The sequence below is a fragment of the Eumetopias jubatus genome, unplaced genomic scaffold (assembly GCF_037043125.1).
Source record: "Eumetopias jubatus isolate StellerSeaLion01/CBP00866 unplaced genomic scaffold, mEumJub1_p1.0 scaffold_4, whole genome shotgun sequence".
NCBI classification, from domain to species: domain Eukaryota; kingdom Metazoa; phylum Chordata; class Mammalia; order Carnivora; family Otariidae; genus Eumetopias; species Eumetopias jubatus.
The window spans coordinates 98,495,370-98,508,224 of NW_028274810.1; the positions used below are offsets into that span (position 1 = coordinate 98,495,370).

The following is a 12,855-nucleotide window of genomic DNA, read 5'->3' on the forward strand; positions in this document are numbered from 1 at the left end:
GGAGCATCAGGCCACCAGGAGGCGCAGGCCTTGCGGGGCCTCCGGGGGCGGGGAGGTGGGCGCAGGTGTGCTGCAGCTCGGCTCCTGGGCCAGGGCTCCTCTCCCGGGGCTGAGGGTCCCGGGCTCGAGCCTGCAGCCTCGGTCATCGGGTCCCCCATCTGAACTCCCACTGCTAGTTCTAAATAAATCGCCCGGCTTCTCCAAACCTCGGCGCGGGCGCCGGTCCCCAGGCCGGTGGGGAGGCGCCTCCGGCCGAGCCGCTAGACGTTGATGAAGGATCCCTGGTCGCCGTTGGCCGTCTCCGGCTCCACGCAGCGGCCCTTCCTCCGCGTGACCCTGCGGTTCCGGTGGAATTTGGCGTAGCAGCGCAGCCCTGAGCGAAGAGAGGCCAGGGGGTCAGGGGCGCCCACCGCCAGGGCCCTCCCCTTCCTTCCTTGCGCCCTCTGGGACTCCCTGCACCCTCACCACCACCGTACGCTGCCCTACAACCCACCCACTCTCCCAGGACAGCCTGAATGGGCTTTAAAAAGGCGATCATTGGGGGAGAAGGGAAGGATGGACAGATGGAGCACAGGGTCTATTTAAGGCCCCCCAAACTATTCTGTGTGATACTGTAATGGTGGGTACCTATTACGATGCATTTATCAAAACCCATGGAATGTACAATGCGGATAGTGAATGCGAAAGCAGATTATGGACTTTATCAAGGTTGGTTCCTCCACTCTAATAGCAGAACCACACTAATGCAAGTAATAACAGGGGGACTGTGCAGGGGGAGAGGGTATATGAAAACCGTGTTTACTGTGCCACTTTTCTGTAAACCCAAAACTGCTAAAAAAAAAAAAAGTGGTCTATTAAAAAAATTTGTAAGGGAATGCGGAGTCTGCTCTCCCCTATAAAACCTCCCGTGGCCCCCCCTTGCACTCAAAAGGAAATCCAAACTTCCTACTCTGGCTTACAAGACCCCCTGGGACCTGGACCTGCCTCCTGTCTGCCCTCTTCACTTCCCACTCCCCTCTTCATGAGCTCAGCCACACTCAGTCTTCTTGCTTTTCCTCAATAGCCCGCCATGTTCTGCCTCAGGGCCTTTGCACTTGCTATTCTTGCAGCCAAACTCCCCTCCCCAAGCTCTTTGCATCACTGGCTCCTTTGTGGCCCCAGCCATGTTCTGCTTCAGGGCCCTTTTGGCCCAGCAGTAGGAGGGTTTCAGAGCTGAAGCTCTCTCTGTCATGACCACAGGCATCCCCTGAGATACATGGGTAGACATAATTTTTATTTAAGGCCTCAGAAGGCCACCTCCTCTTGGTGGTGGGGGCAAGGGATGTGAGGGTGGCCTGAGCAATCCCTACACTTCAGGTTAGGAGTTGACCCCAGGGAGAGAGGACATTGATACTTGAAGATTCACTTACGTCACTACCAAGAGAATAAAGGAACTGCTGTGAAGTTTGTGCTTAGGGGCCTAGAATTTACACCTGGGTCACTGGGCATCTAGACATGAGGTCACACAAGTGGCACTTGGAACGGGGCAGGGGATTCATGAGCAGGAGTGCTTGGTTTCCACAGAAGCCCTTCCGGAACCCTCCACAATCAGGCTGGCCTTGACTGCTGGACTTCAGCCCTGGGCCCCCAGAAGTCCTCAGGACTCTTGTTCCTCATGAGGGTTCCCGGCATCACCTAGATCCCTCTGGTGTGGCATCTTGGTGACAACCTCCTCCTGGACCAGCTTTAATGAGCTGCCTGAGCTGTCATTTCCATTCTTCTTTTTTTTTCTGGAGCCTGAGTCTCCAGGGAGGAAGCAAGAGTTTCCTCCAGGACTGACCAGTGCCAGAGGGATCAGAGGAAATGAGCAGACAGGCCTTTGGATGCAGATATATCTTTTGGATGCCTGCAAATCTGCCGCCTCCCACCCAAGGTCCAGGGGAGGAAAGAAGGAAGGATTCCTGGACTCAGTAGGGCCACATCCCCCTCGCCTGGGTGCCCGGGTTGGACCTGGAGGCCAAGGACTGTGCTTGGGCCTCAGCACTGTTCTGGACTCCGTGGACTAGAGTGCCCTCTGGCCCGCTCCATGCCTCAGTCTCCTGCTCTGTGAAATGGGTCCCCAACCCTGCACACAGGTAACAGAAGATAGTTTCCCAGCATCGCCTGCCCCTCCCACCCCTGCCTGCCTCCGTCCCCTCACCTCTCTGTCTCCACTCCTGCCCCCCAGAGTCCTGCAGCCAGACCATGTCATTCTCCAGCTTAAAACCTGCCTGTGACTTCCAATTATAAATCAAAAGATCCCGTGTGACCCTCCCCACCGGGTTCTCCCACCTGGCCCTGGGGCCACCTTCTCTGTTGGCCACTGTGTGCCAGGCCCACTCAAACACGCCAGCCCTGTTCCTGCCTGAGGTCCTGGCTTCTGCCCTGCTTCGTGCCTGGAGCTCTCCCTCCCCGCACCCCCATCCTCACCTGGCTGGTTCTGCTGTTCCCTCCTGCCTGTCCTTTCTAAAACAACTCTGACTCCTCATCACACCACCCTGATTTTTGTTACAGCCCTTATTTCTTTCTAAAGACATGTCGTCTCTGGATTCGCTTACTGTCTGCACATCTCACTAGAATGGAATCCAGAGGGGCGGTCTGCCTGTTCTCTTTGCGGCTGAATCTAATCTCAAGTCTCCAGAATGGTACTGGACACATCGTGAGCACTCAATAAGTATTTCTTGATTGACTAGACCCAAGTAGCTTTATTGCTTGCACAGCAGATAATTTTTGAGGCTCATATGAGCAAAAATAGGGCTCGTATCTAAGGATGGTTAATAGAAGGACCAAGATCAAATTCTCCAAGTCAGGGCATGTGAACAACCAATTAGCTACCGAGTGATACTGAGTAATTATTGTTCATGTTTGTTTGTTTTTTTTGTTTTCCTTAGAGAGAGAATGTGTGTGTGCGAGCAAGGGGTGAGGGGCAGAGAGAGAGGGAGAGAGAGAGAATCCCAAGCGGACTCCACACTCAGTACAGAGTCCAACAAGGGCCTCAATCCCACAACCCTGAGATCATGACCTGAGCCAAAACCAAGAGTCAGATGCTCAACCGACTGAGCCACCCAGGTGCCCCGGTATTTTATTTTTCAGAGTACTTATCTTTTAGAGATATATAGTGAGGGGCGCCTGGGTGGCTCAGTCATTAAGCGTCTGCCTTTGGCTCAGGTCATGATCGCAGGGTCCTGGGATCAAGCCCCGCGTCGGGCTCCCTGCTCGGCAGGAAGCCTGCTTCTCCCTCTCCCACTCCCCCTGCTTGTGTTCCCTCTGTTGATGTCTCTCTCTCTGTCAAATAAATAAAATCTTTTTTTTTATAAAAAGAGAGATATATACTGAAATATTCACAGATGAACGATCTGTAAACTCCCCAGAGTTGCTTCAAAATCATACTGGAATGGGGAACTGAGTGGGGGAGAGACAGCGCAGACTGGCAGTGAGCTGGTAAGTATTGAAGCTGAGTGATGGGAAATGCGGGTTCATTATTGCAAACATGAGTATTTGAAGTTTTTCAGAATGTAAAATTAAAAGTATTCCCCCACTTTTCTAGCTGTGTGAGTATGGGCAAGTCGCTTAACCTCTCTGTGCCTCAGTTCGCTCAGGTGTGAAATGGGGATGGTAAGAGCTCCTTTCGTGGGATGGTTGTGAGGATGATCGTAACGGGAGTGAAGTGCTCAGCACAGAGCCTGGCACGCCTGCGGGGGCACACCTGGGCAGGAGGGCACGCCTGCGGGGGCACACCCGGGCAGGAGGGCACGCCCGCTGCAGGTGGGAGCTCAGAAGAGCTAAGGACATAGCTGGCCAGGTGCATCCCCCCTGGGACAGGGCTGGGAAATCCACCCCCCCCAACCCCTCATTCTCACACTTGGAATGCCTCCCCTGGGGTAGAATTCTGGTGTACCAGCCTTCTCAGATTTGATCTTATATAAAGAGATGTGCGCCTCTCCTCCCTTCTCCCACCCCCAGATCCTAGGAGATCATGCCAGCTTGTATTTCAAGAGGCGAGAAAAGCAAATCTGAGAAACGATGCCAGGAATCAAGACTGTACGAGTTCACAGACTGGGAAGGCACGGAGCAAAGCTGTTCTTACTCACGTCTTCAGCTCCTGAGGGATCCCGCTGCCCTCTCCTCTGCCACAGGCCCCTGGGCCCGCCCTGCGCCCTCCGCAGGGAAGCCTTGGCCCCCATTCCGCGCAGAACCAGCTTGGAGAAGAAGGGGTTTAGTGGCCCTGGGAACACAGGGGCACCCCCCCCTCCCCGAGAGAGTGGGGCTCACCTTCCATACACATGCAGTCATCAAAGCATTTGTTGTTGAAGCCGCGGTTGTGGGGCGTGCAGAGATGCTCTCGCAGGTCACAGCAGGTGCCTGCCCACACAGCAAGGCCACGGTCAGCGGAGCTGCCTGGACCCTCACCATCCCCCCCCCTCCTCCGGCCGACGTGCACACGGCCCCGCTGGACGCGAGATCCATCATTTCCATGGCAGGGCCGTGCCCTGGCAGGGGGCGCCATCTGATGCACAAGGCTCCCTACCGGGACCACCGAAGGATAGCATGGCCAGGGCCCCCGGGGGGCCGGTGGCAGAGACCCCAGCTGCCCCAGATGGGCAACTGATAGATCATGGGCGGAGCGAAGGCAGTGTGGGATGGCCTCCCAGGGAGAGGGGGCGGAGCAGCTGGCGGGGGGTGTGAAATCAGCTTGGAGCTGGGAGGGGCCTCGAGGATCATTGCCGCCAACGTCTACTTTGACAGATGGGGAAACTGAAGCCCCTCGGGGAGCAGCGGGAGGGCCCCAGGGAGGCCCCAAGGAGGCCTGAGGCAGCGGTTCGCCCCCCACAGACCCAGTCAGCTCCTAGGGCGGCTGTCCAGTTGGCCCAAACTCAAGCCTTTTCTTTCTGCTCAGGGTGAAAACAATGGTTTGGAGAGGCAGCAGCCTGTCCGGGAGCTGGTGGTCTGCCTTAAACAGCGCCGAATTGCTGCTTTGGTTGCTATTTTGTGGAATATTCTGGCCGCTGAATTAACAAGCATGGCACTGTGGAAGTGGGCCGCTTGGGTCCCCCCCCCCCACCCCTGTGCTGTCCGGAGGTGAGGACAGCAGTGAGCTGGCGGCCTCCAGTGTTAGCACCTTCAGGAGCCTCCGGGCCGATGTCACACTGGTTCCCCAGCAGCCCGACCCCCCAGCAGGGGGACCAGGGCCTGGCCGGTCCTGCCCAACGTGGCCTCCGTCAGCAGGCAGTCTTGCTCTGGAGCTCCCCATCGGGCTGCTGAGACTGCATCACAGGTTTCTGGGTCCATTCCTGCTTCCTCCCCCCTTTTGCCATTCACAGGCCTTCCCTCTTCCCCCAGAATAAACCTCCTGCACTTGGAACCCCACCTCGGCATCCGCTTCCCCGGGGGCCCAAACCGACCCAACAAGGGCCAAGGGCCAGCAGTCCCAACGTCAGGCCCCTTGTGTGTAGACTGTAATGGGCGCAGCTGCTGTACAGGGAGGGTGTCATGACGGCGTCCCCCCACCCCCCACCCCAACAAAGCCCGGCAGTGTCATAAGGGGACGAGGACAGAATTAAGCCCGAGCAGGCGTTAGGAGGAAGAAGTCGAGAGAGGGCTCATCCTGACTTGAGACGGCATGGGGCAGGGGTGAAGAACCACACCGAGCCAGGTATGAGCTACCTCCTCGCTGTGTGGCCTCAGCCGAGACACTCAGTCTCCCTGAGGTTCGATTTCCTTGTCTGAACACTGGGGATGAGAGAGGCCCTTTCTCGGGGTTGCTGTGAGGGTTTAATACAGGACGACAGCAACTCTCAGTGGAGCGGCAGCGCTGATTGTTATCATTGGTCCTCCCTAAAGGGCCGAGGACCCACAGGCCCTGCTCCTGGGCCTGGCGACAGCCCCACTCCTACACGGGCTCCCCTGGCACCCAGCCTCCTGCTCTGAACGTGGGTGCTGCTTGGGTACCTGGCAGGCAGTCTTGGTGATGGTTGCATGGCTCCCCTTCAGCTGGTGATGTTTCGTCACCATCGCTGGAGAGTTTACCCCGGTGTTTCTCTGGGGACAAGAAGATGTGTCGTCAGAAGCTGACACCCAGCAGAGCAGCGAGACTGAGCACAGGGGCTCATACCGCCACTTGCTCTGTGTTGCGTGGATAAGACTCTCTACCTCTCTCTCTGCCTTAGTCTTCTCCTCTCTAAAATGGGATCGATAGCAGGGTAGACCCAACCGCTCGTTTTTCAGGGGAAAATGAGTTGGTAGAGGAAAACATTTGGCCTGCGATCAGCACTTGATAACAGCATTTGCATTTTGGGTGTTAGTCCCAGTTTAGACTCCATGCCCTTCCACTCTGGACATCTGTAGGTCAGGGCTCCCTGGGGCCTCCACCCCAATAGACAGTGGGCGGAGGAGGGAGCCCACGCATGGGGTGGCTGGGGAGGTGGACATACCTTTCTTCTTAGCAGAGGGCCAGACTTCAGGTTTTAAGTCTTCATAATCAGTCCAGTCGAACAAGGCCATGTCCAGTGTGGGCATCACCTCCCCATCAGGCCTGGGCTGAGCCTGCAGAAGGGGCATGGAGAAGAGTGAAGTTGGAGCTCCCAACAGGTGGGAGCGGAAATGTGGGACCCTGGGGCCAAAGGGCAAAGGAGGGACTCCTCAGAGGCCAGCTTGTCCCCTGCTGGGCAGCCTGAAATCCCGGCCCCAGGGACAGGGAACAGCTGCCTGAGGCTCAAGCTCCAGGAGCCACCATCCTGTGGGATGGTATGGATGCAGGCGGGTGAGTTATCCCTTGGGCCCCTGGGGGAGGGTCTGGGAAAGCAGTTGCACCTGCTCAAGGTTTCTACACCTGTGTTGTTGAGGGGAGCTGGATGAAGCCAAGCCATTCACTTCCCTGCCCCTTCTCTCCTCCGCAAAAGTTATCAGCTCTCTGTGGCCCATGAGACCACAGCTCAGCTGGGCTCACAGCCCTGGCCAGCAGTCTCAGGGCTGGATCAGCACACGGTAGGACATGGGCAATAAAGGCATCTTCTAGGGCGGGGTTCTCAACCAACGGGCTTCCGGGGGCCTTCAACAGTGTGGATTGCCATGTATTCCTTGGAGATGGTCCCTAGCTTTTATCAGACTCTCGAGGGGGTGGGGTGCCTGGCTGGCTCAGTTGGTGGAGCATGTGACTCTTGATCTCGGGGTTGTGAGTTCAAGCCCCACGTTGAGTATAGAGATTACTTAAAAATAAAATCTTAAAATAAAAGAACCTCAAGGGGGTATGAGACCCAAAAGGGAATAAGAACGATCCACTGCTTAAAAAGTTTTATTTCTTCTATACATATACTTTACTGATCATCTTTTTTTTTTTTTTTTTACTGATCATCTTAAATAATTTTATTTGGAAAAAAATTCAAAGGGGTGCCTGGGTGGCTCAGTCGTTAAGCGTCTGCCTTCGTCTCAGGTCATGGTCCCAGGGTCCTGGGATCGAGCCCCGCATCGGGCTCCCTGCTCCGCGGGAAGCCTGCTTCTCCCTCTCCCACTCCCCCTGCTTGTGTTCCCTCTCTCGCTGTGTCCCTCTCTGTCAAATAAATAAAAAAAGAAAAAAGAAAAAAATCCAAAGCCACGAAAGGGGTCCAAGAAGGATGCACCTCTTGTTGATTTTTTATTTATTCATTTGAGAGACAGAGAGACTGAGCGTGAACAGGACGGGGGGGGGAGGGGCAGAGGGAGAGGGAGAAGCAGACTTCCTGCTGAGCAGGGAGCCCGACGTGGGGCTCCATCCCAGGACCCCGGGATCAGGACCTGAGCCGAAGGCAGACGCTTCACCGACTGAGCCACCCAGGTGCCCCGGGGACATGGTTTTAAAAATTCTCTGGCCTTTTGCGTATGTATCAAAATTTCCCCCGAGGTCCCCGCTCTTTTCCATGCAGAGCCAGCATGATGAGCTGGTGCTTGCTTCCTTGCCCGTCCCTGGAGTGAGCCCCTAGGACCACGCTCTCCCGGACAGCAACAGTACTTTCAGGACAGAGAGAATGCTGGACCATAGCTGAGCTGGACGGGCATCAGGAGCCCTGGTTCAGTGGCCTCAACCAACTCCCTCCCATCTCCGGGCCTCAGTCTCCCTGAATATACTCTGAGGCTGTTCTGGGACCCCTTACCTGGGGCCACAGGGATGTGACGGGCAGGATCAAGGACTCTTCTGTGGCAGGTGCTGCCTCAAAGGTGGTTAGGTAGAGTATGGTGGGGGCCAGGCTGGTGGAGGACTCCTCCATCATGGCATCCAGTGCCTGGTCTTCGGAGGGTTCTGCTTTCTTCATCAGGGAGCTAGGACCTCGGACCACAGCTCGGCCTGAGACACGGAGGGGGAAACACAGGGGCTTTATCTGCTCACCGCCCTGTAGCAGCCCACAGCGAAACTCACATTTCCAACTGCAAGCGGGGAGGTGGCAGGGACCATGTAACAAGCCATCGGCTCAGCCAACATTCCTGCTGTCCCCCTTCCTGGGGAGGTGGAAATGAAGGACTGGGGTGGCAGGGAAAGAGGAGGGAGGGAATGTCTTGAATGAACTTGTGGTGTTGTTGGGGAGACAGCCCAAGGATTCTCTCTCTAAAGCAACATTCCAGCAAGTTCAAGTCTGGGTTGGTGGGTGCAGCCAGGGGTGCAAGTGCAACAAATGGAAACTAGTGGGATTAACCACAGAAGGCTTCCTGGAGGAGGTGAAGTTTGAGGAGGGGAGTCACGTGATGAGGCTAAGAGGCACTGCAGTGTGGGAGGAGACTTTGAGAAGGTAAGAGCCGCAGCTTATCACGTGTAAACGAGTGCTTCCTATGTGGTGATAATCATCACCCCTGTTTATTAAGCACCTGCTGTGTGCCAGGCCCCTGGTGTATGCTGGGTCCTGCCTTACAAGCATTATTTCATCTAACCATCGTAGGAACTCTTAGGAGATGGGTGCTTCTTCAGTTTCACCTACAGGGGAGGAATCTAAAGCACAGAGAGGTTAAGCAGCTTGCCTCAGGGACACACAGCCAGAGGACAGCAGAGCCTGGATTCAAACTCAGGTCCATCTGAGCACAAAGCCAATGCTTTTTAACCACTGATGCCACCTTCCAAGACCCATGGGCATTGGGGTAGGCTGCGTGTGATGGGGAAAGAGTGTGCAGGGTTGGGGGTGATCAAGAACAAAGGGAATTTGAGAGAAGCTGGGGGGGCCAGGCTCATCCTTACCTCTTTTTCTCAGGCAAGATCTGACTTTAAGGTTGGTTGGGTCCTTTGGGGCCACCTTGCCCTCCAGAAGCGAACCCCAGAGAGTAGAAAGGGGACTTAGGGACCACTGAATCCACTCCATTCCTTTTATAGACAAGGAAACTGGGGCCCAGTCAACTGGAGCGCCACAGCAGGTTAGCAGGGCTGGACCTGGCCTCTAGACTTCCACTGTCCCCTCTTCCATGCACCCAACACACCGACTCCCTTAGGAGGGCCCCCTTGGCCTGACGGAGCTTGGGCCTGGAGCTGAGCCAGGGATGAGTTCATGCTCCGAGGATGCCAGCGTGCCGTCCCCAACCTGAAACGTGACCTCCAGGGGTGGGAGGCTACGTCGAAGCTGGGGTCTCGCAACCGTGTTCTGTCCACTTGGGGGGGGGTTTCAGTAGGCCTGGCAGGGAAGCAAGCCCCAGCTGATGCAGGTGAAGTGGGGGCCGAGTCTCCATCAGTCTCCTCCTACAGAACACTTGCCCCACATTTGTGGAACTTGGTCTGTCCAGGAGGCTGTCTGGTCACTTGAAGAGACTTGGAAGCCGAGGTTGCCTGGGGGCCTTGGGGCCTGGTGAGACAGGAGGAGCCGCCTGGATGGAGCTGCTGTTTGTTCAAGGACTCAGTGGGCAAAGGGAGGGGGCAGCTGGGGCCAGGGGGCCGTGGGGCCCTCACAGGGATTTGGGGATGTGGGGGAAACTTAAAAGAAGATGAGCAGGGCTGCAGGGGAGCACCCCAAGAGACACACAGGGCAGAGGCAGGAGGGATAAGGACACTGCATCTCTCCCTGGGTCATCTGTGTCGGGGTCGGAGGCCGGTGATTCCACGTCGAGAGCGAGTTGAGAATTAGCTACTGCTCATTGCCCCTGATGCTTGCCAGGTGCCATTCTGAACATCTAAGTCATCTATGAATCGACCCTGAGGGTAGCTGGGGCCATTATCCTCATTTTGCAGAGGGAGAAACTGAGGCACAGAAAGGTGACCTGCCCAGGGCACATGGCCAGTAAGTCGCAGAGTCACAGCCCGAACTTGGGCAGACCCAGCGTCAGGTTTCTAAGTGCTTGGTCCCCGCTCTGGGCTTCAGAGTTGATTAAGTGATGTGCTTGGAGGGCACCGAACTAGTGCCTCTCTCAGGTCGGGGCTCATAGTGGGGTGGATTTAGGTCAGACACAAGGTAGAACTTCCTGACTTAGGAGGATCGTTCATTGTTAAGATGGAGCTTCAAGAGCTATGTATCCCTCTCTTCCCCCATTCCACCACCAGGCCTCTCCCAGCTCCCTCCCCTTCCCAGATCACTTTGACTTTTGGGAGACCCCTCCCCTCCTCTGGGGGCTCACTGCCTGCCCTCTTTGGGGCCTCTGGATATCTTCCCAGGGTCCTCACATCATTGACACTTCACTCACGGCCTCCCCCTCCTGCTCGGAGAGCCCCCTTGGCCATTTGGGTATGACCTTCCCCCATCCCCCCCACCCCTCCCTTCCAGGGCAGGACCCCAGCCCCCGCAGACCTCCGCCACCTCTGTGCAGCTTCAACCTCTCTCTGCGCCTCTTGTGCTCCCTGCTGCGTTTCTTGACCCTCTCTGACGCAGGAGACCGGTTCTCCTTCTCAGGGTAGGGCAGTGCCAGCCCCAGGAGCAGCTCCTTGTCCTGCACCAGGCCTGCAGGACTCTGCCCAGGCAGCAGCTCCCCTGCCCCTGGCAGCCTGGAGGCCTGCCTGGTGGTGGAGACCACAGTTCCGTCCTGGGCCCGGCCGGGCATGCCTGGGCCCCGCTCCTTCTTGCCCAGGCCCCGCCGGCGGTGGTGGCTGGCTGGAGGCATCCACAGTGCTGGGTCCTGGAGGTCGATGTGATTCTCAGGAAGGTTCTGAGCAGGGGTTCCAGGTCCCAGGGAGCCTGCCAGGCTCAGCTCCAGGAGCACCAGGAGGGTGAGGAGCAGCATAGGGACAATGTGGGTGCCGGGCCCAGCCATGAGCTCTGGTCTGGAAGAAAAGCAACACCACGAGTAGACAGCTTAGCAGCCCTCCTCTTCTGCTTCACTTCCAAGCCCCCTGGCCCACATTATTAGAGCCCGGTGTCTCTCAACAGGGATGGAGGACGACTTTGCCCCCGGCGGACATTTGGCAATGCCTGGAGACATTGTTAGTTGTCACAGCCGGGTGGGGCTGCTATTCCAGGGGCTGGGGCCAGGGATGCTGCTGGACGCCCCACAGCTCACAGGATGAGCCAACCATGGAGACTTGCCGGCCCAGAGAGACCACAGTGCCAAGGCCAGGAAGCCCTGGTTTAAATAGTTTAAGCAACATCCAGCTTCCAGATGAGTCTAGAATCCCTTTCTCCACACTCACCGCTGCCTTTTGCCAAGTCCCCCAGAATGAGCTGAGTCCTTCCAAGCTCAGAAATAGGCCTGTCATCCCCGAGGCTTGACTCAAAGCGTAAATTCAAAGGAACAGAACAGCCTCTCTGAGCATGTGCCCTAGGCAGGACTCAGCTTTAGTGCTTCGTGGGAATTTGTATCACTTTGTCCTTTCGACAAGCGTCTGAGGTGGCTCCTAGCATTTTCTGCAGCAGAAGTTAATTGGCGTCCTTGGCATTGCATGTCTGTGCTCTGAACCTTGCTCACGGCTGCCCCAAGACGGCGCAGTCACGTCCTTGCTCCTTTCTTTCCCTCCAAGGGCCCGGCAGGTTCTGACCCAGCGCTGTCCCTGCTAGGGCTGAGGAACTCTGGAAGCTTGGCCCTGCCGCCTGCTGGGTGGGGTGAGCTGACCCTGACTTACCCTCAGGATCACCCCCCATTCTCCACCGGAAGTGGGGCCTCCTCCTGTGGGATGAGGGAGTGACCCCCGGATGTCCCAGAGGACCTCGGAGCTAAGGCTCATGAGCCCTGTGGCTGGGGTGCGGTGGGGTGTCTGCTGAAGTCTGGAGACCTCCCCTGCGGCCCTCCCCTGCGGCCCTCCCCCACGGCCCCCACCTCTGTACCAGTCTCACGGCGTCCGGACACGTTTGGCACCAGGCTGGCCAGGCTGATTGAATTTTTATGGCCTCCCCGGGCCTCCTACGTATCCCATTAGGCAGGCAGAGATGCTTACACAACCATTTCCTTGTGATTTGCAGGCGTGGGATCGCCCAGGGCTGAGGAAAGGTTGGTGGGCCTGTGATAATTCCCAGCATCTCTCCCTCCAACCCTCTCAGTTCCTGCAACTCTCTCCCACCTCACCGCCCCCCCTGCACCCGCACCAGGTTCATCGTTAGCCAACTCCCAGCGAGGCCCTGGGAATGGGCACGGGCGGGGAGGGTAGGTGGGGCGGGGAGGCTGGGCCCCAGCCGGGCTGACCCGCTCTGAGGGGGTGAGGGGCCGGAGGGGGGTGTTAGTTCCTCCCACCTTGCCTGGTCCCCACCATCCTTTATCCTGCTCTTCCTTCATCCCAGCCAGGAGTGTGCTGGGCCTCTGGAGGCCCGGGCCCTGTCCCCACCACTGCCCTCAGCTCTGATCTTCCTGGAACCATGGACTGAAAGAAAGAGGCTGCCCTATATCCCCTCCCACCTCGGGAGCTGCACGCACGTCCTGGGAGAGCCTCAGGAGCTGTGTGGGACCGTGGGATGGCTTGGGGTGACAACTCCA

The 12,855-nt window shown here is 57.1% G+C and overlaps 1 protein-coding gene across 2 annotated transcripts; it reads right to left on the minus strand.

Annotated features, from left to right (window-relative positions):
- Positions 1–260: 260 nt before the first annotated feature.
- DRAXIN (dorsal inhibitory axon guidance protein) lies at positions 261–11,205 on the minus strand. Of its 2 annotated transcripts, XM_028108629.1 has the most exons (7): positions 10,755–11,205; positions 8,145–8,335; positions 6,829–6,831; positions 6,450–6,561; positions 5,968–6,057; positions 4,291–4,380; positions 261–373 (listed from the first exon to the last, which is right to left on the minus strand). In XM_028108629.1, the coding sequence occupies exons 1-7, from the start codon at positions 11,203–11,205 to the stop codon at positions 261–263; spliced, it is 1,050 nt and encodes a 349-aa protein (XP_027964430.1). The 2 variants fall into 2 exon arrangements, with proteins under 2 accessions (XP_027964430.1, XP_087878738.1); XM_088022612.1 differs by lacking the exon at positions 6,829–6,831.
- Between the last annotated feature and the right edge of the window lie 1,650 nt (positions 11,206–12,855).

What these genes read in the sequence shown, in the direction of transcription:
- DRAXIN (XM_028108629.1), bottom strand. Translation starts at nt 11,205, where the DNA reads ATGGCTGGGCCCGGCACCCACATTGTCCCTATGCTGCTCCTCACCCTC. An exon ending in GAGGTTGAAGCTGCACAGAG is followed by an intron (nt 8,336 to 10,754) that starts GTGGCGGAGGTC and finishes TCCGTGTCTCAG; the next exon opens with GCCGAGCTGTGGTCCGAGGT. An exon ending in TCACCAAGACTGCCTGCCAG is followed by an intron (nt 4,381 to 5,967) that starts GTACCCAAGCAG and finishes CTGTGTGGGCAG; the next exon opens with GCACCTGCTGTGACCTGCGA.